The following is a 21,022-nucleotide window of genomic DNA, read 5'->3' as shown; positions in this document are numbered from 1 at the left end:
GTAATATGTAGAGACAGGTACAGTATGTGGAAAGACCTGAGCTAATTAAACTTGACATTTAATTATACATCCTCCCCAGGTAAAATCTAAGTAGCATCAAGAGGGATTATTGTAATTACAGTTTTTGACATTACGAAGCAGAATGTAGTTCTAATGTAAGAAATAAGTAACAGAATAATATTTGTACACTGCAGGAACACTTATTTGCTTGGTTAGAATTTCCCCATGAAAACACTGATGTCACCACAATGAAAGAAATCATACTTGGTGCCTGGATCCGCGACGAGGACATCATCTTGTAGAAGATTGATTGCAGATTGAGTTTTTCCTTTCCAAAGCAAATTTGTAGCTCGGAGCCTCCTGGGCAGGCCTGGATTAAACAACAGCAAAACAGTGTTAAATTTAAAAAAATAAATAAAATGAAAAGTAAAATTTGTAAATAAAAAAACAAAAACAAAGGGTGAATTGCATTAGTATACTTTAGCCTTCTCAAACACATATCATCACTTTATATTTCACTCTAATAGTTATTTCATTTACCTTATAACAGCACTTTCTTTGTACGTGATATATTTGACCAGTTGTCTATAAAGGTTTATGATGTTCAGCCACTCTGACTTGTTGACAAATTGTGAGACATGGTTGGATATTTAAAGACCTATTATCCTTCCTTGCAATAGATGAGCGTCTCATATTTTAATTCTTTACACAGACAGAAGTGTTACTTATTGAAAACTTCTTCAGATAAACCGTTTCCTGCTTAGGCATGTTCATTGCAACTCTTATCTGAAGTCTTATCTGAATAAATGTTACAAGTCTAAACAGCACCTGAGGGTTGGATATTTTTTTTACTGCAAGTAGTGCAAGCGCCTTTAAATGTCTGCTTTACTTATGCATATCAATGAAAGTGAAAAGATCATAGATGTTTAAGATTAAATTAGAAGAACAGTAGGAAGGGATTTTAAATGGCTTTAAATGACAAAATGGTAAATGGTCTGTATTTGTATAGCGCCTTACTAGTCCCTAAGGACCCCAAAGTGCTTTACACATCCACCCATTCACACACACATTCACACACTGGTGATAGCAAGCTACATTGTAACCACAGCCACCCTGGGGCGCACTGACAGAGGCGAGGCTGCCGGACACTGGCGCCACCGGGCCCTCTGACCACCACCAGTAGGCAACGGGTGAAGTGTCTTGCCCAAGGACACAACGATCAAGACTGTCGGAGCCGAGTCTCAAACCGGCAGCCTCCCTATTACAAGGCGAACTCCCAACTCTTGAGCTACGATCGCCTCCGCCATAAAAAGGGAGGTCAAACCAGCTACATTGTTTTTGTCCTTCATTCATTAATTGTTTGTCAGAATATGTCAGAAAATTGGCAACTTTCTAAAGACACCTTCATATTACTGAGGGGTCTGAACCACTCTTCAAAATCCAGACGGACTGAATTTATTGTGCTGTGGAAAAGCACCAAATTCTTCATTGTGACACAGTAATAGTAGGTTTACTGCCACTTGGCTCATCAGTTCATGAATCATTTGCTTCAGCTCAAAATCGATCCATAAAGCATCATTAGTCTCCAGAAATATTATTGCCAAATAAATAAATGGATATTGTCGCAGGAATCAAGCATGTAGCAAGAGCTTTCCTAGAAACCTCTTTCGTCTCTTTGTTCCCTTCTATTGTTCCAGCTTGATTATAAATTCAACCTTGAAGTGGCAACAGCTAATTTTCTTTGCTTTAGCTTTTGATGTTAACTGCAAGCTAATGGCTCTTGGGATTCTTTCTTCCTCTGAAAGGAAATTATCTCAAGAGGTTTTCCATCAAAAACTTGTTTCTTGAGGCACATACTCTCAAAGTTGGTCTCATTTTGTTTTTCTGATATTTTTGATAGGCTGTTGAACAGTGCATTTAGAATGGTTCCCGAGAAGCTTCACTTTCACTGTGCAATTTTGTCTGCCACCAAATCTCCTGGGATAATAAAAGGTCAACTGCACGAACAACACTGGAATAACTGGAAACTGGAAGAGGCGGAAGAGAGATAGAAAAAGAATAGCAGACCTTTGATAAACATTCTCTCAAAGGAGAGGGCGAGACAATATTTCTGCAAGTTGGACCACTGGCAAAATCAGCCTCCTTATTAGGCCGGTATGGAAAACCATACAGTCATGTATATGCTAATCAGGCATAACATTATGACCACTAACAGGCGAAGTGAATAACACTAATTATCTCTTCATCACCTGTTAGTGGGTGGAAGATATTAGGGAGTAAGTGAATATTTTGTCCTAAGAGTTGATGTGTTAGAAGCGGCAAAAATATGTAACTGAAAGGATTGCGAGTGAAATTGTGATGGCTGGTTCCGGGCACCTATAAAACCATCAAAATTGATCCAAGGAAGGAACAGTGGTGAACCAGCGACAGGTTCATGAGGGGCCAAGGTCCATTAACACACATCGGGAACAAAAACTGTCACCTGTTGCCTGATCCAACAGACGAGCTACTTTAGCTTAAATTGCTGAAAAGTTCATGCTAGTTCTAATAGAAAGGTGTGGTATCTAGCTGTGGCTGCTTTGACTAGGATAACGTGCCCCTGCCATGAAGCAAAAATGGTTTAGGAAAGGTTTGAGAAGCACAACAATGAGTTTGAGGTGTTGACTTGGTCTCCAAATTCCCCAGGTGTCAGTCCAATGGAGCATCTGTACGATGTGCTGGACAAACAAGTCCAGCCCACGGAGGCCCCACTCAGAGCTTGCAGCACCCTCAATGATCTGTTGCTAACATTTTCGTGCCAAATACCACATCACATTTTCAGGGGTCTAGAAGAGTCCATGCCGTGGCAGGTCAGGGCTGTTTTGGTGTCACAATAGTAGCTGGTTGAAATTATTTAAAGTTCAATCAGATATTTAACACATGAATTATAGATACAGATAAATTTGTGATTTATAAACTTCTGTTTATTGGCTGACAAAAAGCTTTTTCATGCAAACCCAAAAGTCAACTGCCGCTTTGCTGAAGCATTTTGTTTTCTTTTAACAAGAAAAGGCTAAAATTCAGTGTTATTTTAAGGTCATAGGGATATAGTATAAATATGTACCCGAGAGCTGGCTAGCCATCCTCCGTAGAGTGACTGAAGATGAGCGGATCTGAACTTCTCCACTGTCGAGAAATATCAGGCCATCTGTCACATATTTCAACTCGGAGTCTCGCATCTTCCCCAGAGGGTTTTTGATGGTGAAGTTCTCCACATATTTCTCCAGAGGGTCATCAAGAGAGCCAATCTTCCCGTCCTCCCACAGCTTGTACAGCATCAGCGTTGGAAAAAGTTTTGATAAACTTGCAATTCTAAAAGAGAGATAACAAAGCAATATGATAGCTAAGGTTGAAAAGGTTTTTTTAATCACACACTGAGGCATATTGTTTGTATTCCTCCTTGGTTTCCTTTTCCCTTCCCTGGCTTATATTCAGGTTTTCTTGTTTTTTTTTTAAGATAGCGACACTAAACATTCCCCCAGGATGAACATGCAATAACTGCTATATTCTGCATTTGCTGCAGTATCACCCATCCATCCATTTTCTTCTGCTTATCCAATTCAGGGCTGTGGGGGAGCTGGTGCCAATCCCAGTTATCAAATTCAGTTTATTACTGAGTGAAATTTATATGGATTGTTACTATTAAAGCAGCTATTCAGGTGTGGATTTAGCTTATTATTCTTTGTTCTTTTTTGCTGAAACTGCCTGTGTAGAAGGCTTTTCTAAGCTTTGAGGCGAATAACTAAAGCAAATACTAACGAGAGTGCAGGATGCATTTTATTGACAGGGTAGGGTAAACAGGGTAACCTAGAGGGTTATCTAGGCAACCGGAGACTGGAATTTTTGCAAGCAGCCAACCATCAACCACAAAGTGATGTGCCATGAGCAAATCACTCCTTGTGTGGATAAGGAGTGACTAAACTTTTTTTTCCAAAATGTTGTGCTATCCTTTCAAAAACCGACTGATCAGTCCAAGCTGTGTGCACAGAAGTTTGAATTTTGAATTCATTTACACTGATATGTGGGTTTGGGATTTTATTTAATAAATTCCTGAAATGAATTTGCAATTTAAAGTATATTCTGACTGAGATGTTTTAATGACTTTGGTCATACTGATAATAATATAATAAAATAGTTGGTTTAAATAGTTAATAGTTTAAGAAAATCTAACTGTTAATTAAACAAACTATACTTCAAAGTACACTAATACAAATTTATCCAGTCAGTGAAGTGGTGTTAAAGCTAAAACAGCCTGTTGAAAAAATTTAAATTCTCCATATTTGGGGCTTATTTCCTTGAACCTCATACCTAAAAACAAAACAACAAACAAAAAAAATAAAAAATAAAGTGCCAAAATACATAAAGTGCAAAACATAATTGGAGAAAACAGGGGCTCAAAGAAAAAGGAAATCTGTCGCTTCAGGCAGATGCTGCCAAAGGTACAAAATCTTCTTCAGCACCATGATCATAGCCAAATAATGGTGATGGACACAGTGTGCAAGAGCAGCAGAGGGAGAAAGCAAGATGACAGCGAGTTATGAAGGAGAGAAAAGTGATAAAGCACCCATTTATCTACTGGAAATCTACACTATTTATTATAGATTTTTTATTATTAATGTATAAGGAAGATTTAATGTTGTAATTGAGGTTGACCTCTTATGTAGAGTCCTTGGAACCTTTTTGAAATTCTTGGCATTCTTTTTAAGGATTCATTCAAGGAATTTGCAGCATTCTTTCAGACTTACCCTTTGTTATCTCTCTGGAGTACACAGAGAGATAACAAAGGGTAAGGTAAGGTAATTATTTTAGGAGTAGAGTATAACATTTTCTAATGCTGTATTCTGAAATTATTTATTATGTGTCCTCTGTTGTAATCTCCTTTGATTCATGAAGTAGTCCAGTAATTCCACTGGTAGTAGGATATTCAGTGCAGTATTATGTTGGTGAGACAACAACATTTTCAGTGGCATTATTTTAGTTATTTTTTCTCATATCCATCCCCAACTATCACTGTTTGTTTAGACCAAACTCGTCCTCAAATCTGAACAACTGAAAAAAGGTCAATTTTTTTAACCATCTTTTATTTTTCTTTCCAGTTTTTCTTCTTTGATTTTAGTTTGCCCTTGTGCTTTATCACATATCTTTTTTTCTTGGGTTTCTTCAGTAAACCAGTGCATCTGTCACGGGCTGGGTCTGTGACCCAGCATTTTGAGTTCAGTTTTTATTTTTGACGTATGTTATTGAAGATATGTTAAATTCTGGTTGTTGCTATAATTAATTAGGATCTGATTTTCCTTGTACTTTGCTATTCATTGTTTATGTTAAGTTAATTTAGATATTACCTCCTAAATTGCTCTGTTTTAGTTCTTTGCTTTTTAGAGCCATTTGTGTGTTCGCCCCCTGTGGTTAGGCCTTTCTTGTTGGTTCATATCTTAAGCTGTCATATTTCATGTCTGTGTGGTTCATATTGTCAACCATGTTTCTTGTCTGCGTCCCGTCCCGTCATGTTTCCTGTTTATTTTTAAAGTCTCGTTTCCATGTTCTATGTGCTTAGTTTACACTTTCCCTATCGTGTCATTATGATTTATTGTGCCGGCTGTTTCCTCATGTGTTTCCACTTCCCATGATCACCCCTTGTGTGTACTTAGTCTGTGTGTTTCCCTTCAGTCTTTGTCGGATCGTGCTATTTTTCCCATGTCAAGTCACAGTTCAAAGATCATAGTTAATGTCATAGTTCACAGTCATAGTAGTCACCGTCATCATAGCTTCCTTGTTAGTTCATAGCCTTAGTCTTAGCACCATAGTTGATTCATAGTTTTCTTTGTGAAGTCAGAGTTTCTCAGTCTTTTTGGGCTCTAGTTTGTTTTCACTTTCTTTTATGTTCCACGTATATTAGCCTGAAATAAAGGCTCGCCTTTTGTTGGAACAGTCTGTCTCCTTGCCTGTGTCTGCTCCTGGGTCCTCCTCACACACTCCACGGCGGTGCAATCTATATACGTCTTTTTCTCAGTAACTTTTGCATTGCTATATATGATCACACTCCTACCTCCATTCTACACTGTCCGTGCTACGCATTCACTGAGGTAGTTCACAGTGTGAGCCCCATTTTTTCTTGGTGTCACCCATAAAAACAAACAAACAACCAAATATTTTTTTTATTAAAAAATAATTTTTATTTAATTTAATTTAATATGATTAACTTATCAAACTTCTTTAGAAAACGCATGAAGTTGTGTGCAAAAGACCAACTGAGATTTATTACATGCAGGTCGGAGTTACGCATTTTTCTTCACACTATCTAAGCTGTCACAGAAACTCTGATTTCCACTGGTGACTGCCGTGCCAAATCTAAAGCACTGCCTGTCGAGCTACAGATTGCACTGTCTGTGGTGTCATTTTAGGAAGACGGCGTCTTCAGCTTTGATTAGTCGCACTGTGGCTTATTTTGTACCACCTGATTACCGTTGCATCTGTGTTTTCACTCATTTCTACTTGATCACTGATCTTTTTGTACACTCTCAACTTTAAGACATCTTGCAATTAGAGTTTTTTCACATCTTTTGGTATTTCGTTTCAATGTGGGTTAATTTTTTGAAACTGTGGATAGAAGAAGTCCATCAGCACAAAACTGAAGAGCAATTTGGCTCAGTGGAAAGCATGGGTGTACACTGATTTTAAATACATTTCTGGTAATTCATTAGAAAATAAACTGTACTTGTGTATTCGACTAGCTCTTAGTATTTTTCTAACTGAGTGATAACTAAAAATTGGGCTTTGTTATGTAAATAAAGAGAAAACTTCTTAAGTGTGAGACAATAACCTTTTATCATGTAATGATTTTTCTAGCATTGGGTTTTTAAGAGAAAGACTGCTTTACAAACTTGAACACTGGGGTTTCAGATTACAGCATGTATTGGGCAAAGAGGGTCTGATGAAAGACCTTTGACATTTCTATAGTTAAAACGAAGGACGCCAGCTTAGCAACTTAAAGTCCGATTTGGAGGCTTTCATTGATTGACTCATCTGTCTTTCTCAAATCCTCCAGCTTTATACCGCTTTAAAGCAATAAGTGAGGTAACATTTCTAAGGTCTTTTTCATGGTTCGACTATTTCTTTTTGAGGTAAGTGTTAGAGTCCAATTTTAGATACACTGGCATTCTGGAAAATGGTCAATTACTTTAGTTAAACCTGACAAATTGTGACCACCTTTGGATGAAATCCCAAGAGGATAAATTGTGATAGCTTTGGAAGTAGATCTTCGCATCATCCTTAGCTGTTAATGCCAATTTTGAAGGTTCTCCCCTTGTGGGTTCTCTCAGGGTACTCCAGCTTCATAGTCCAAAGATTATTGCTTATCAAATTAATTGGTTACTCTGTGAATTAGCGCTGTGATAAACTGACAGCCTGTCCAGGATTCACCCTGTGTCTCCACCTATGACAGTTGGGGATATGCCCCATCTTCCCCTCATAAGTGGTTAAGAAAATGGGTGGATTGAAGTTAGCTAATCATCTCATCTGATTAGCTGCTTTTACTACTAAGTACAGCTGAATTAAGCATTCTAAAAGTGCTGTAAAACTTTAACTTCTCACCCTCAGCACTGGCATAGATATTAAACAGGTCTGATGAAAAACGTTCAAGTAAAATAAATAATAATAATAATACATTTTATTTAAATAGCGCCTTTCAAAGCACCCAAGGACACTGTACAACAGATAAAAACTGGAAATATACACAATGATAAAAATAGAAGATAAAAGTTAAAACATACAGAAATTTAAGAATAGGCAATTTTAAACAGATGAGTTTTGAGGGTGGACTTAAAAAGAGAGAATGAACTAATATTTCTGAGGTCCGGGGGTAGGGAATTCCAAAGTCGAGGGGCAGAGCAGCTAAAGGCCCTCCCTCCCATTGTGATCAGACGAGCAGAGGGAACAGAGAGAGAAAGAGAAGATGAAGATCTGAGGCAGCGGGATGGGAGCTTCATCTGTAATAAGTCAGAGAGGTACGGTGGAGAGAGAGAATGAATAGCCTTGAATGTATACAGAATTATTTTAAAATGGATGCGAAATTTGACCGGGAGCCAGTGAAGTTGCTTCAGGATTGGGGAGATGTGGTGGGTAGAAGAAGTCCTAGTAATAATACGGGCAGCAGAGTTCTGGACACGTTGGAGCTTGTTGATAGATTTTTGTGTAAGGCCAAATAATAATGAGTTGCAGTAGTCAATTCTAGAGATAACAAGATTATGGATGAGAATGGCGGTGGCGTGAGGTGTGAGGAAGGGGCGGAGGCGATTAATGTTACGGAGTTGGAAATATGCTGCACGTGTAATATTATTGATATGTGAGTTAAAAGATAATGTGCTATCGAGAATGACACCCAAGCTTTTCACAGAGGGAGAGATAGGGACCAGCGAGTTATTGATGGTGAGAGAGAAATTGTTAATTCTGGATAGCAGTCGTTTAGTGCCAACCAGAAGAAGTTCCGATTTATTGCTGTTGAGTTTAAGAAAGTTGGAGGAGAACCAAGAATTAAGTTCAGCTAGACAGAGGATGAGGGAGGGTGGAGGAAGAGTAGAGTCAGGTTTGGTAGAGAGATAGAGCTGGGTGTCATCGGCGTAGCAGTGGAACTGAATATTATATTTACGAAAAATATGTCCGAGTGGAAGAAGGTAGATGATGAAAAGAAGGGGCCCGAGGACAGATCCCTGGGGCACCCCAGTGGATAAAGGAGAAAGCTGAGAAGTGAAGGATTTTAATTGAATGAACTGAGTGCGGTCAGATAGGTATGATTTAAACCAGGCTAGTGGAGTGTGAGAGAGACCAATAGAAGCTAATCTGCTAAGGAGAATGGGATGAGAGATGGTGTCAAAAGCTGCACTCAGATCAAGAAGGATAAGGATGGAGAGGAGACCAGAATCAGCTGCTATAAGAAGGTCGTTTGTTATTTTTATAAGAGCAGTTTCAGTGCTATGTAGAGGACGAAAGCCAGACTGGAACTGTTCGTAAAGGTTATTATCAGTTAGGTGAAGATGGACTTGTGAAGCAACTATTTTTTCAAGGATTTTTGAGAGAAATGGTAGATTGGAGATAGGACGAAAATTATTAAAGTTGTTGGGATCTAGACCAGTTTTTTTCAGAATTGGGGTAATAGCAGCAACTTTGAAGGAAGCAGGAACAGTTCCAGTGGTGAGTGAAGAGTGAATAATAGCAGATATGAGGGGAAGGAGAGGGAGTAAGCAGGCTTTGACGAGGACAGTGGGGATAGGATCGAGCTGGCAGGTAGAAGGCTTTGATTTATGGATGAGATCAGCAATATCAGCTAAGGATGGAAGTTGAAAAACAGAGAGGAAGTGAGAAGGGGGAGAAGTTAGGACAGAGAAGCTACATTGAGCATTAGGGTCCAGGTCTAAGTGTATTTTATGAATTTTATCAATAAAGAATAGCATTAGAGCATCACAGAAGTTAGATGAATAGAGATGAGCAGGGAGAGAATCAGGTGGCCTGTTAAAAGAGTTGAATAGTGAGAAAAGGGTCTTGGTAGAGTTCTCACTTGAGCAGACAATAGCAGAGTAATAAGCAGATGTGGTTTGACTAATACATTCCTAGTAAAACAGAACGTGGTTATTAAACATATCCTTATGAATAGTAAGGCCAGTTTTCTTATAGAGACGTTCAAGCTGTCGGCCTTTAGCTTTCAGTAGCCGGAGTTCAGGGGTGTACCAGGGTGCAGAGCGAGAAAAAAGTACAGTTCTGGTTTTTTGTGGAGCCAGGGAATTTAGAATACTACTAAGGCTATGATTATAAAAAAGTACCAGGTCCTCTTGAATAGCTAAGTTGTTAGAAGACAAGCAGCTAGAAAAAGCAGAGGAAAGGATATCAAGATTTATATTCTTGATATTCCGGAAAGAGATAATACGGGGATTGTTAATTACAGAGAGGGTCATGTGAACATTAAAGGAGAGAAGTAGATGGTCCGAAATTAGCAGTTCGTCAGCTGTACAGATGGAGGGGGTAAGTCCAGAACAGCAGACTAGGTCCAAAGTGTGGCCCTTAATGTGGGTAGGGAAGTTTATGTATTGTTTAAGGCTGAAGCTATCAAGGCAGGATAGAAGGTCCTTGGTAAGAGGATGGTCGCAGTTATCCACGTGAACGTTAAAGTCACCCAGCAATATTATATTAGGGGAGACAGTAGCTAGATTGGTCAGCAGATCGGCAAAGTCACTGATAAAAACAGAATTAAATTAAATAAATAAATAAGTACAATTAATGCCCCAGAACACAAAGTAATGGTCTAGAAACAGAAATGAATGAATTGCATGTGTAGTGCATGATCCCTTGAGTATTTCACAAACTGCTTGTGTTTGCATGGATAACAAGAGGAGATGTTTCCACTGAAATAGAAAATTATTTGATTAAAAACACAAAAGAAACAAAGAAAATCATGAAAATCTGATCTGCTGCATTTTTTGACTTTGAACATTGTTAGAAGTTATAAATTTTGATCTCATTTCACTTAACCTCTTGAGCTAGTGTGGACTGTCATGACACTGATACTATCCAGATGTGTGCTGGCTGAATTGTTTGGTAACATGATCTAGCCCTCCACCTGTTACCCAGGTAGCAGCAGTGGGTGCATCAAGGGTCAGCACCATAGAAGGCATCCACAACAGGTAAACTAAATCAGACATTTACAGGCAGCAGCCAGTTCCAATAAATAGGCATTCGGCAATCAGCAGCTGGAACTAACAGGCTGCAAGAAACCAATCGAGCAAACTCCTAAAAAGCTTAACGAGCACAAAAGAACGATGTGGTTGTGTGTGTGTGTGTGGGGGGGGGGGGGGGGAATCTTGGAGCCACTGACAACTAGGAACTAGTGTTTTGAAGTGATGTAGTCAGGTTAAGAGAACTGGAGGGAAAGCCCGAGGACATCTGGCAAACAGCTGCAAGGCAGGTCTGCGGAAACATGAGCAGCGGGCCTGTTGCCAGCAGAGCTGCAGACTGTGACATTAATAGTGGAAGCAGTTGCACTTAACATTTTAGTAACAAAAGATGGCATCAGCTGTTTGGCAATAGATCAGACAGAGGTCATGCCTTCTGAATTATAAATGTGAGACTTTCAATGAGCTTGAAGGAAGTTCACATTTGAAAACACATACATTTGTTATCTCTGATTCCAAGACTCTTGGACTCATTGTATGTAAGTATGACTAGTTTAGAGCTAAATAAACAAACTATAATGATATTAGATTTAAAGATGCTTTCACATTTGACCTTCAGACACTTTTTGATGATTCATGTGGGACTGGAAATACTGCTTATATATTGTATGCGGCAGGCAAACACGTGATGCACACACTCGACTGCTATATCGGTTGCTGTATTCACACATTTGACATGGACTCTGTATAGGGGAGCTGGTTAGGGTAAAGAGTGGCAAATGCCTGATCTGACATTTGCACCTCTGTCGGGTAACTCCCAGAAAAGGTCGGGGCTGCAGTGCCTGTGTGAAAACAGCTTAATTTAGTTTTGGTTTTAAGAGGATTTCTATAAAGGACCTGCTCCAGCTGCTGCTCCAAGAATATATAATTGAACAGGTAATGTACACCTCATTATCATTATGTCATTATTTTTTGTGGACCAGGGAAGACTATTCTTTTCACCAGCTGTTATGAATATTTCCTTATATTTTCAATATTTTCTTCTTTAATCAAGCAGTTTAATGAAGTTTGGACTTTTATAGACAGGATCATAAGACCTATGAATGAGCTTTAAGGCACTCACCTGTAGATTGTGTACTCATTTGTTGGTCCTGAGTGAGGGTCGCTGGCATTCCGCTTTCCAAAGTTGCCTGTCCACAAAACAGTGTCATTTAGGATTACGATGGCCGACAAGGCAGGAAGGCTGATAGGGTTGATGGTCTGCCGAAGCAAAACGTCCACCTGGGTGAGACACAGCAAGAAGTGAGTAGTTAGTTACAAAATATTTCCAGTTAATGAACTTCTTATTCTTTGCTTCATGTTAGAACTTTATTTTAAAGATACGAAGGTGGCATCTATCTATCTATTAGGGGTGCAACAATACTCGTATCGATATTGAACCGTTCGATACAGTGCTTTCGGTTCGGTAGGCATTTGTATCGAACAATACATTTTTTAAAATTTATTTTATCAACTTTTCTTCTGACGATGTTGTCTGTGTTGAGAGCTCAGTGGATCTGCCTTCGACTACTCCGCCTAGGCTGCACTGTCGAGCGCAGATCCACTGAGCGCAGCACAAGCTAGCAAGACAGAAGCTAAGCTCGTTGCAACATGGCAACTGCCTCAACGCTACCCGAAATTGAACCTCCCCCACCCTCATTCAGATCTGGCGTTTGGAACTATCTTGGTTTTCATGTGAAGCATGACCCTGATGGTAAGCGCGTCATGGACAAAAGTAAAACAGTATGTCAGATGTGCCACGCAGTGCGTTAGCGCAGTTAGCTTTTTAACGTGTTGACACCGTCCAGGCCCACACACTGGGGTAACTCGTTAACGGAGATTTGCCGCGTTATGGCGTTAACGTCATTTTAACGAGATCAATACTGACAGCACTAGTGAGAACACAACGAATATGAAAGCACATTTATGCCGACATCATCCTAGTGCAAAGACAAGTGGAAGCAGACAAAAACAAGCACGCATGCTACAAACTTTACCCGAGTCATTTAGACAGCCGTTAGCACATGATTCTCCTTATGGGGACCTGATATGATATGCTGCTGAGAGTATACCCCAGAAGAAGCGTATGGTATAGCTATCTTACTACAATAATTAGGAGAAATGACTGAATTTGATTACTACACTACATTAGTATGTACAGGTGAGAGGGTGGCAATGTTAGCACAAGAACATTTTCAATGTAATCAGATCAAATGTTCACATGTCTTTTATCCATTTTCTGTTTGGCTTTGGTGGCTGCTGAGATTACAGTAAAAGAAGCTTTTCTCAAATGATAGAAAATACAAACTAAAGTGTAAATGGCAATCATCTGCTCCACCTTAGATTTACCAGACTTTATGCTCATTTCAGTTTATTTCTGTGGTTACTGCAGTTATGTTCATCCACTACATTGCATTCCCAAATTCTCTAGTGGGTGCTACAGTGCAACCTCCTGGCTACAGTAACACAACCTTTTGCTCAGACAGACTCTCAGATTTTTCATCCACTATGTCTTTAATCTCCCTCTGTCAACTGAACCGACATTTGGTGTTAAGGATTACCGGCCAGCCTGTAAATTTACTCCGACTTAAATGGACATGCTGGAAAAGCGCCTGCAGATTTAAGTCTGTGGTCTGTGCATGACATCACCTTTTCCAATGCTTCTTTTAGACTGGGGATAGGATGCTCCAGAGGTAGAGGCTCTGGGAAACGGGGACACATCATCTCTGATTTGGCACTGCGACCCATTCCTTCATCTGGGTGGTATAGACAGTACAAGGGGAAAAGAGAAATAAAGAGCAGAGGGAGAGGGTAGACTACTGGAATCACCACTTGATACTGTCAGACAGGGCAAGTATAATGTAGTCTAAGTGAGCTGGTGGTTCAATAATTCTCTGCTTTTTTTAATGAACCTTATAGGATCCAATTTCACAAAACGTGCGATACATAACTCTTTCATCAAAAAGCATGTGACCGCGTCATGCATTAATGTAATATTTTAATGGATTTATTATTTCCCTTTTAATTCTAAAGAGCTGATTTCTTTCAAAAGACCTTTCCCATTACTATCCTCTTTATTGATGTAGAATCACATTACATATCTTGTGCTGGGTTTGCTTTACTGCATTAAAGTTCTTAGCTTACCTTACCTGAAGCCGCTTTCTGAGATTTTGAACTTGCAATGATGCTACAAATGCTCCCACTAAGAAAGCTACTGGTACATCTCATAATTACAAGATAAAGATCATACAATTATGAGATTGTTTTATCTCATAATTAAGAGATCTGTATATCTTGAGTGTCTCATTTTTGCATTCACATCAGATAAGAAAGAGGCATTTAGTGGATGTACATAAGGAGCTGACTGTAACTGGATAGCACACTGAGGACCTGCTTGTCAAATGATTAATTTGGCTGTAACCAAGTGCATATTAATCATTTGTCCAGAAAGAAAGCACAGTGAAGATTAAAAAAAAAGCTTCTCCAGTTGCTTTTTAGACAGTTTTAAGGCAAACTGTCTAAGGCAAGACTTGAGTGACTCAAATCACATCAAACACATTTCAGAAGTATAATACTTTTGTGCAATTTGTGTGAAAAATCATATCATGATTTATTTCAACTCTAAAGAGAGTGCTTGAAATCTCAAATAATCCACAGCTCACAGCCTGGAGGCTAATTGCAATATTTAGCCTGACCTAAATAACTATAAAAAAAAAAAAAAAGCCTGTATAAAATCCCTAAATTGTGACTTTTTTTATTTGCATCTGTGTTATAATTAATATAATGTTAATCAATATAAATGTGCTTTGTTTGAGGTTTTTATTCACCGGACACCAATCACGTGCTCTCACCTGGCTGGACTTTTGGCATCTGATATTGCCAGAAGAAGCATCCTGTCATCACCAGTGACAATATGAGGAAGAACACCAAACCCAGCTGGGTCCATTTCACCTTCATCCTGCTGGTTTTAGTTTGTCCTTCGAATTTAACAGCAGCAGCAGCAGCAGCAGCAGCAGCAGGAGGAGCAACAGCAGGGGTTGGCTTATGCACAGACAGACAAGGCACACATGAACACAGTAAGTTGGCACTGAATGTGTCAGTTTGTTATCTTACACCGTCAAATTTACACAGCTTCTCATGTTTTTGGAGTCTCACACATAGGGACAAGATATTGTCTTTAACACTGACTTCAGTTGTACAACAAGTGAGAAATCCTTTGGTTAATATGTAAGTGTTTCCTGTTGCAGTTCACAGTACTCACCACCTGATGCTTCACAGGTCAGAGCAGGATTACCAGTGACACAGAAATCTTCTTAGCACACAATCAACATCCTAAACATCTACTCAGATTGATTCTGCTATGTAAGCAATCCCTACACCCCTAAGGCAGTAAATGGTATCCAGCAGAGGTTTTCCTGAGCAGGAGAAAGGCACAGACACGGACTCCCATCTCTGACTTCTCACTCACTGCGCAGTAATTCTGGGCCATCGGTGTTCCGTCCGTCACAATTCAATTTCCTCTCCTGCAGCCACAGGCTGTCGACATCATAATCCCCAGATTTACTCAACCAAAGCAGCCAGGGAAATCTTAATCCCTAATCCCAGTGAAGCAATGCACTTCAGTCTAGCTTCGTCTTGTGGAGCCCACCACCGAGTCACAAGAGCTTACAATGATGGCACCCAGTCAGCAAGAACAAGTAGAGATTGGGTGTTAGGGTATGACTTTTAGCCACAGCATAAGTTGAAAAGTACACTCACTTGGCACAGGAAATTTGGGTCAGCTAGGTTAAGGAATGAAAGAAAATTTGGGGCACTGAGGGGAAAGTACAGTTAGATGACCAAGGATATTACGCACTGGAATAATAATAATAATAATAACAACAATAATAATAATAATAATAATAACAACGTATATAACATTTTAAAACACACAGTTTTAAAGTGCTTCAAAGTTTGGATAAAAAACAACAACAACATTCCACATTAAAAAGTAGTGTACATATTTATACATGTGAACACAGTCTTTCATGCATACACCGTCCTTTACACATATATTAGGAGAACAAAAGGCTACAGACAACGGGCAGCAGCCTTTAAAACAAACCACAGATTCATTTGATCTGATAAACTGAGGACGTCTGTTTCAAAGTTTAGGTGCTAGAAATTCAAAAGTCTCTTTTAAAATATGAGCGTGAAACACTGAAGCAAAGACAAGGACACAACTGAACCAATTTAAGCGAGTCTGGAGAAAAGGAGTCTCTTTTCCAATAGTTTTATTTTTTATTTTGTTTTGCGGCTTTTTGAGATTTAGGTCTTTTTCTTTTTTACAGTACTATTCGATAGTTTATGCACTTTTTAATTAGTTGAAGATTGGAAACTTTGGGTTTTAGGGCCATTGTGTGGTCAGCTTAGGCTACGTTCACACTGCAGGTCTTAATGCTCAATTCCGATTTTTTGATCAAATCTGATTTTTTTGTCTGCTCGGACTTCACGTTTCCCAATTTTTGCCTCAAGTTATTTTGTTATTTACATAATAATGTAGATAACCTAATAATTATCCTTATTGCTGTTTTAGAGAGGAGCGGTGCTTCAAAGGATAGTTGCAGATTTCTGTCAGAATCTGCAGATTATGCAGTACAAATAAAATGTTAACGTTTCTCCAACGTTGTCTTCCCAGCAGTTTCACCGGCTGGCCAGGAAGCGTTCGCGATGTCTTCTCGGGCGCTTCTCCGGCGCTGATAATTGGCGTCTGTCTTGTGTCACTGACGTAAAAGACTGATTTAATGCAACTTGACCGTTCACACAGCAGTCGCTTTCTGAAACATCGGATATGTATCGAATTCAGTACCACATACGAAAGTGACCCAGATCGGATTTGAAAATATCGGATTTGTGCCGTTCACACTGTCATACCATGATCGGATATGGGTCGCATAGGGTCAAAAAAATCGGATTTGATGCGCTTTCGCCTGCAGTGTGAATGTAGCCTTAGACTCCTACCTTTTTAAGGCCAGGCCCCCAGGCTCTTATAGTTTCAGTGATTTTTGTTTTGTTAATATAAGTTTATACAGTGAATGTGGCCTCCTCTTTATGTGGTCTTAAACAACAGCTGTCTCTAACTTCTGTATCTATTTAAAACAATGCTGAGATTCCCAAAAAATTCCACATGTCTATTTCATTCAAGATCCAGTATATTAAGGTACCCTTTAAACATGTTTTAAGCTCTATAAATAATTTAGCACTTTTGTGATTATCTATCTCCGCATTCTACCTAATTAAATAATTTAAAAAGTTAATATCAAAATATTATTTGTTTCAAATGTTTCCCTACTGATTACAATGTGTGTCCTATTTCACTGAACTGTTTTCCTACTTATTGCACTGGTCCATCATTGGATGCGAACAAGTTGTAATGTCACAAACTCCTGCTGGTACATGCCCTTGTTCAGGGTGAACTCGCATTTAATATTATGGTAAAGCTGAGCTTTAATTGAAGAAAGCACATTTTGCGTGCAGCAGGAAATCATTATAAACATTTTGAAATATTAATTTAATTCTGTGCATCCTGCTCCAGGAAGCGTAACACTATCCAGTTCCATTAGACAGGGCATGAAAGGAACAGCAAAGAAAAAGCACAATTTACCCTAATGTGAAACTCACTGAACTCATTGAAGAAGTGTAGAAAAGGAAATGCTTTTAATTCAGAGGTCTCACTTTTGAATTCTCACAAAGCACAAAGACTTCTGAGTTGGAAAAGTAACAGAGGCCTTTGATTCAAAGTAAAGTCTCTGGCAGAGTTAAAAAAGGAGGCACTGTCTGACTAGAAAACGCTTCAGCAAGGTCCAACAACAACAACAGCAGAGAGCCATTTATTCACAAAGCCATTACACAAGTGCATCTATTTTTAGTATAAATAATTAAATGAATACTAACTCTGAGGCCTCATCAAATTTAGTAAACCTTCAGTTACTTAGAATCCAGTTTGTAAATGGTCCGTTTTTCATACTAATAGTTGTTTCTAAACAGAGTAAATTATGGTGATAAGAAATTCAAGCTCTGTGAAATTAGCAGTTACTTTTTTGTTAAATTTGTTCTCTTCTTCTTTTTGATTTCATCATATCTGGCTTCACTGTTTGCATTTTAAAAAAATGACCCAAAGTGATGATGGTGCCAAAAGATTTTTTTTTTCTTTATTTATGGCCGTTAATTAAAACATCTCCCACGGCATTTGGAGAGATTTGCTGTGTATAGGGAAAAGTGCAAGAAAAGTGTGAAGATTTATCTGTAAAATGTTATTAATTTACTTAAAAAGTTACAGTACAAAGATCACACTGGAAATTTGATCTAGCTACGTCGGTTCTTGTGAGAAGTTTACATAAAGATATAATGTTTTTTCTTTTTTTGAAGAGAAAATAACTGTGTTTCTATCCATCACTCAGAGCAACTCTTTAGTCCTGTTATTAATGGCTAAAATGGATTTTCCTAAGCACAGTAATGTATTTTGATGATTATAGGTATGATGGAGGGATGTGAAAAAAATTGAAGTGTGAAAGGAAGCTGTGTCTGATCTGGTTGCATAACCTGTCATAGCCAGTGAGTACAGCAGCTGGCCCATTTTACCAGGAAACACATATTTTTCTAACCACCAGAGCATTAACACTCACAGTAGGGTAATGGGTTTTTACAGAACACACAGATATTATATGTGTTTGCCAGTTAGGTTCTGGATGTGTTTGTGTGTGAAGGTTGTGTGTTGTGTTCAAGGTGGCTGCTTTTACCTGTGCTTGAACCCCATCCACAGAGGTTTCTATGAGAACTTTACTCCCTGACTTGCCCATGGTTTTACTGCACCAGCTGTTATATGAAGAAAAATAAACAGAAAAAATCAATTAGTGCTTCTGCGCAGAGCCTGCGTTCTTTGCTGTATTACTGTAAAGTGAAATATTTTTGTAGTTTTCAGTATAGATGAGGAAGGGGAAGTGACGCAACATTAAGGGTATCAATAGCCTTTGTGCTATGGATGAGCCACAGATTTAAAAAAGCAAAACAAAACAACAACTTCACCAATAACAGCTGTAAAATGTAAGTGTGGAGCAAAGCTTGAGTGCAAGACAGTAAATTTATTACAATAGCTCAGAGCTGGAGAAGGAAACTAAGACCTGCAACATCATGAATAAACATTTGAGAATCAGATGACCTTTTGCTGCAAAAGCTCAAAAAGCCGATGAATTTACCAATGAACAAATAATCAGTCAAAATTTATGAAATAGACAAGAGTCAAAAAAGGAAGTGTTAATCACTGATGACCTGGAATGACCTACTTTGTTCCAAGTATTACTTGAATAGTGTTCTATCCATGATATATATATAGTGTATATCTCACAAATGTCAACACTAAAAGGTGAGGTGATCTGTCATCACAGAGAGGGGTGAGACGAGATCAGACTCTCATTGAATGAAGTCATATATTGCACCTGGTTGTGCTATCTATAAAATAAAGTGACTTGAGAGCAGTCCTGTAATAACCTGTCCAGAGTGTGTCTGGTTTAAGAGAACTGGGATTGGCTGGATTCAGAATTGAGACAGAAGTTTAAAGTCTACTTGTTTCTACTTGTCAGCCACACTGACCATGTGCTGTGTTTGCAGTTCTGAGAAAAAAATAACAGGCAAACTCCGAGTTCTGACATCAGCAAGGCATAAGGTTACAAGGATTGAGACCCTGGGATTGAGGAGCGTGTGTCTATAATAACACTGACTGAATGCACACTTACCAATACAATCCAGCCCAATTTATACATTTATTCCATCAAAATATTGAATTTAAATGTTGTTTATATTTTTCCCCAGACAATGCAGATAGCTACTTGGATCAAGAAAACAGCAGCAAAAGGTGCAGCTTTGAATCCAGCTTTGATAGTACAAATTGCTGCTGGCTTACAAGTAAAGGTAAATGTCAGTGCAGGGTACTGCATTCAATCAAATCATGGAGTAAAGTTTAAACTGCTTCCCCACTCTCAAGTGGGGAGCATGTTATCTAAAGGTTCAGTGTATGTTGCGGCTGAGAGAAAGGAGAGAGGCTGATTACTCTGAAGTGCTTTGAGTAACTTACCACTTCCAATTTCAGTAAGCGTATACTATGTCTTTATTGTACAACTTTTATAAGGGCCTAAATCATTGACTACAACACAAACATTTACAAAAGCAAAACTAAGGTTTTTTTCTTTCTTTTTAAACAGAATCTGTTGATTAATTTTTTTAAATTATTAATATATATATATATATATGATTGATGTTTCCACAAAGTTATTCCAATTTTAATGTGATGTCATAGCTACATATATACACATACATGTATTGAGATAGTGCTTACTGGAGATTCCTGTGTTTTTCTTTATGTTACACGCTTGCCATTCGACTAAATGTCTTCAGGTCAGTCAAGGATTTTCAGCCTTTGTTCAAAAGCAAGAAGAAGAAAAAAGAAAAGAAAAAAAGCACATCAGTACCAGAAAACACGAGAGCTGATCATAACAAGGCAGGATATACAATAACATTGTTGTTTCTTGTTGAGCCCTGAGTTTAGTGCTAAAATAAAATTCAAGCATCTGCTGATTAATAAACTAGGGTGACACGTGAGGGGGAGGACTTCTGCATCTCAGTCATCAACTTGGATTACTGAATAATTTATTGCATGGATGTTGCTTTCTGGCAAAAATGATTTACTGATATTGAATGTGACTGTAAGGTCACTCAGTCAGTCTAGAGAATTACACTGGATTATGCATGTTTACCTTTAATCCTGTTGCAAAGAAGCACACAAAAAAAGATTGTAGTTTGCCCTTCGTCTGTTGGTCTCCAAACCAATTAAAACTAAATCAGATATTCAGTGCAGGGCTAAAACATGAGCTGGCAGTTGGGTCGGTGTACCAGGGGTAATAAGCTGAAATTACTCACTGCTTACAGAGCAGCTATATGTGTTGATGAGGCTGCATCGTTTCAGCAGTGTCATTAGTCTGATATCAGAATTGATGGTTCGGTTGTTGAAAAAAAAAAAAGCTTCTGCTGATGCAATAAAAAAAGAAAAAAAAGAAACATAGCTTGTTTCAGAATTGCAAAGCTGTTTCGAAGTGCTGCTGTGCCTTGGTAATGCTAACATGCCAATATGGTATATATTTACACAGTCTGTACCATTACCATTGCTGTGTATGGGCTGTCATCTTCTCCACAATGACTTTGTAGGGTTTGCTACATGGACTTATCAGGAAATAGAATAGAATAGAATAGCCTTT

At 38.6% G+C, this 21,022-nt stretch overlaps 1 protein-coding gene across 4 annotated transcripts in view; it reads right to left on the bottom strand.

Annotated features, from left to right (window-relative positions):
* The window catches only part of lactbl1b (lactamase, beta-like 1b), a 32,585-nt gene that overhangs the window by 4,471 nt on the left and 7,092 nt on the right, over positions 1–21,022 (bottom strand). The window contains exons 2-8 of one of the 4 annotated variants that reach the window (XM_085274841.1): positions 20,086–20,185; positions 18,515–18,590; positions 14,588–14,777; positions 13,386–13,492; positions 11,821–11,978; positions 3,104–3,351; positions 265–370 (exon numbers count right to left, since the gene is read on the bottom strand). In XM_085274841.1, the coding sequence (XP_085130967.1) occupies positions 265–370; positions 3,104–3,351; positions 11,821–11,978; positions 13,386–13,492; positions 14,588–14,777; positions 18,515–18,574 (869 nt within the window). In that variant the 5' untranslated portion in view covers positions 18,575–18,590; positions 20,086–20,185. Of the gene's footprint in view, positions 1–264; positions 371–3,103; positions 3,352–11,820; positions 11,979–13,385; positions 13,493–14,587; positions 14,778–14,997; positions 18,352–18,514; positions 18,591–20,085; positions 20,186–21,022 lie in introns of those variants that run through there. The other 3 variants (XM_085274840.1, XM_085274842.1, XM_085274843.1) reach the window with 3 other exon arrangements.

The sequence above is a fragment of the Mchenga conophoros genome, linkage group LG5 (genome assembly GCF_057382185.1).
Source record: "Mchenga conophoros isolate Kocher_MC1m ecotype Shallow Benthic linkage group LG5, M_conophoros_male_GT1.1, whole genome shotgun sequence".
Taxonomy (NCBI): domain Eukaryota; kingdom Metazoa; phylum Chordata; class Actinopteri; order Cichliformes; family Cichlidae; genus Mchenga; species Mchenga conophoros.
Note: the sequence above shows the minus strand (reverse complement) of the source record. Positions and strands in the feature narration are given on the sequence as shown.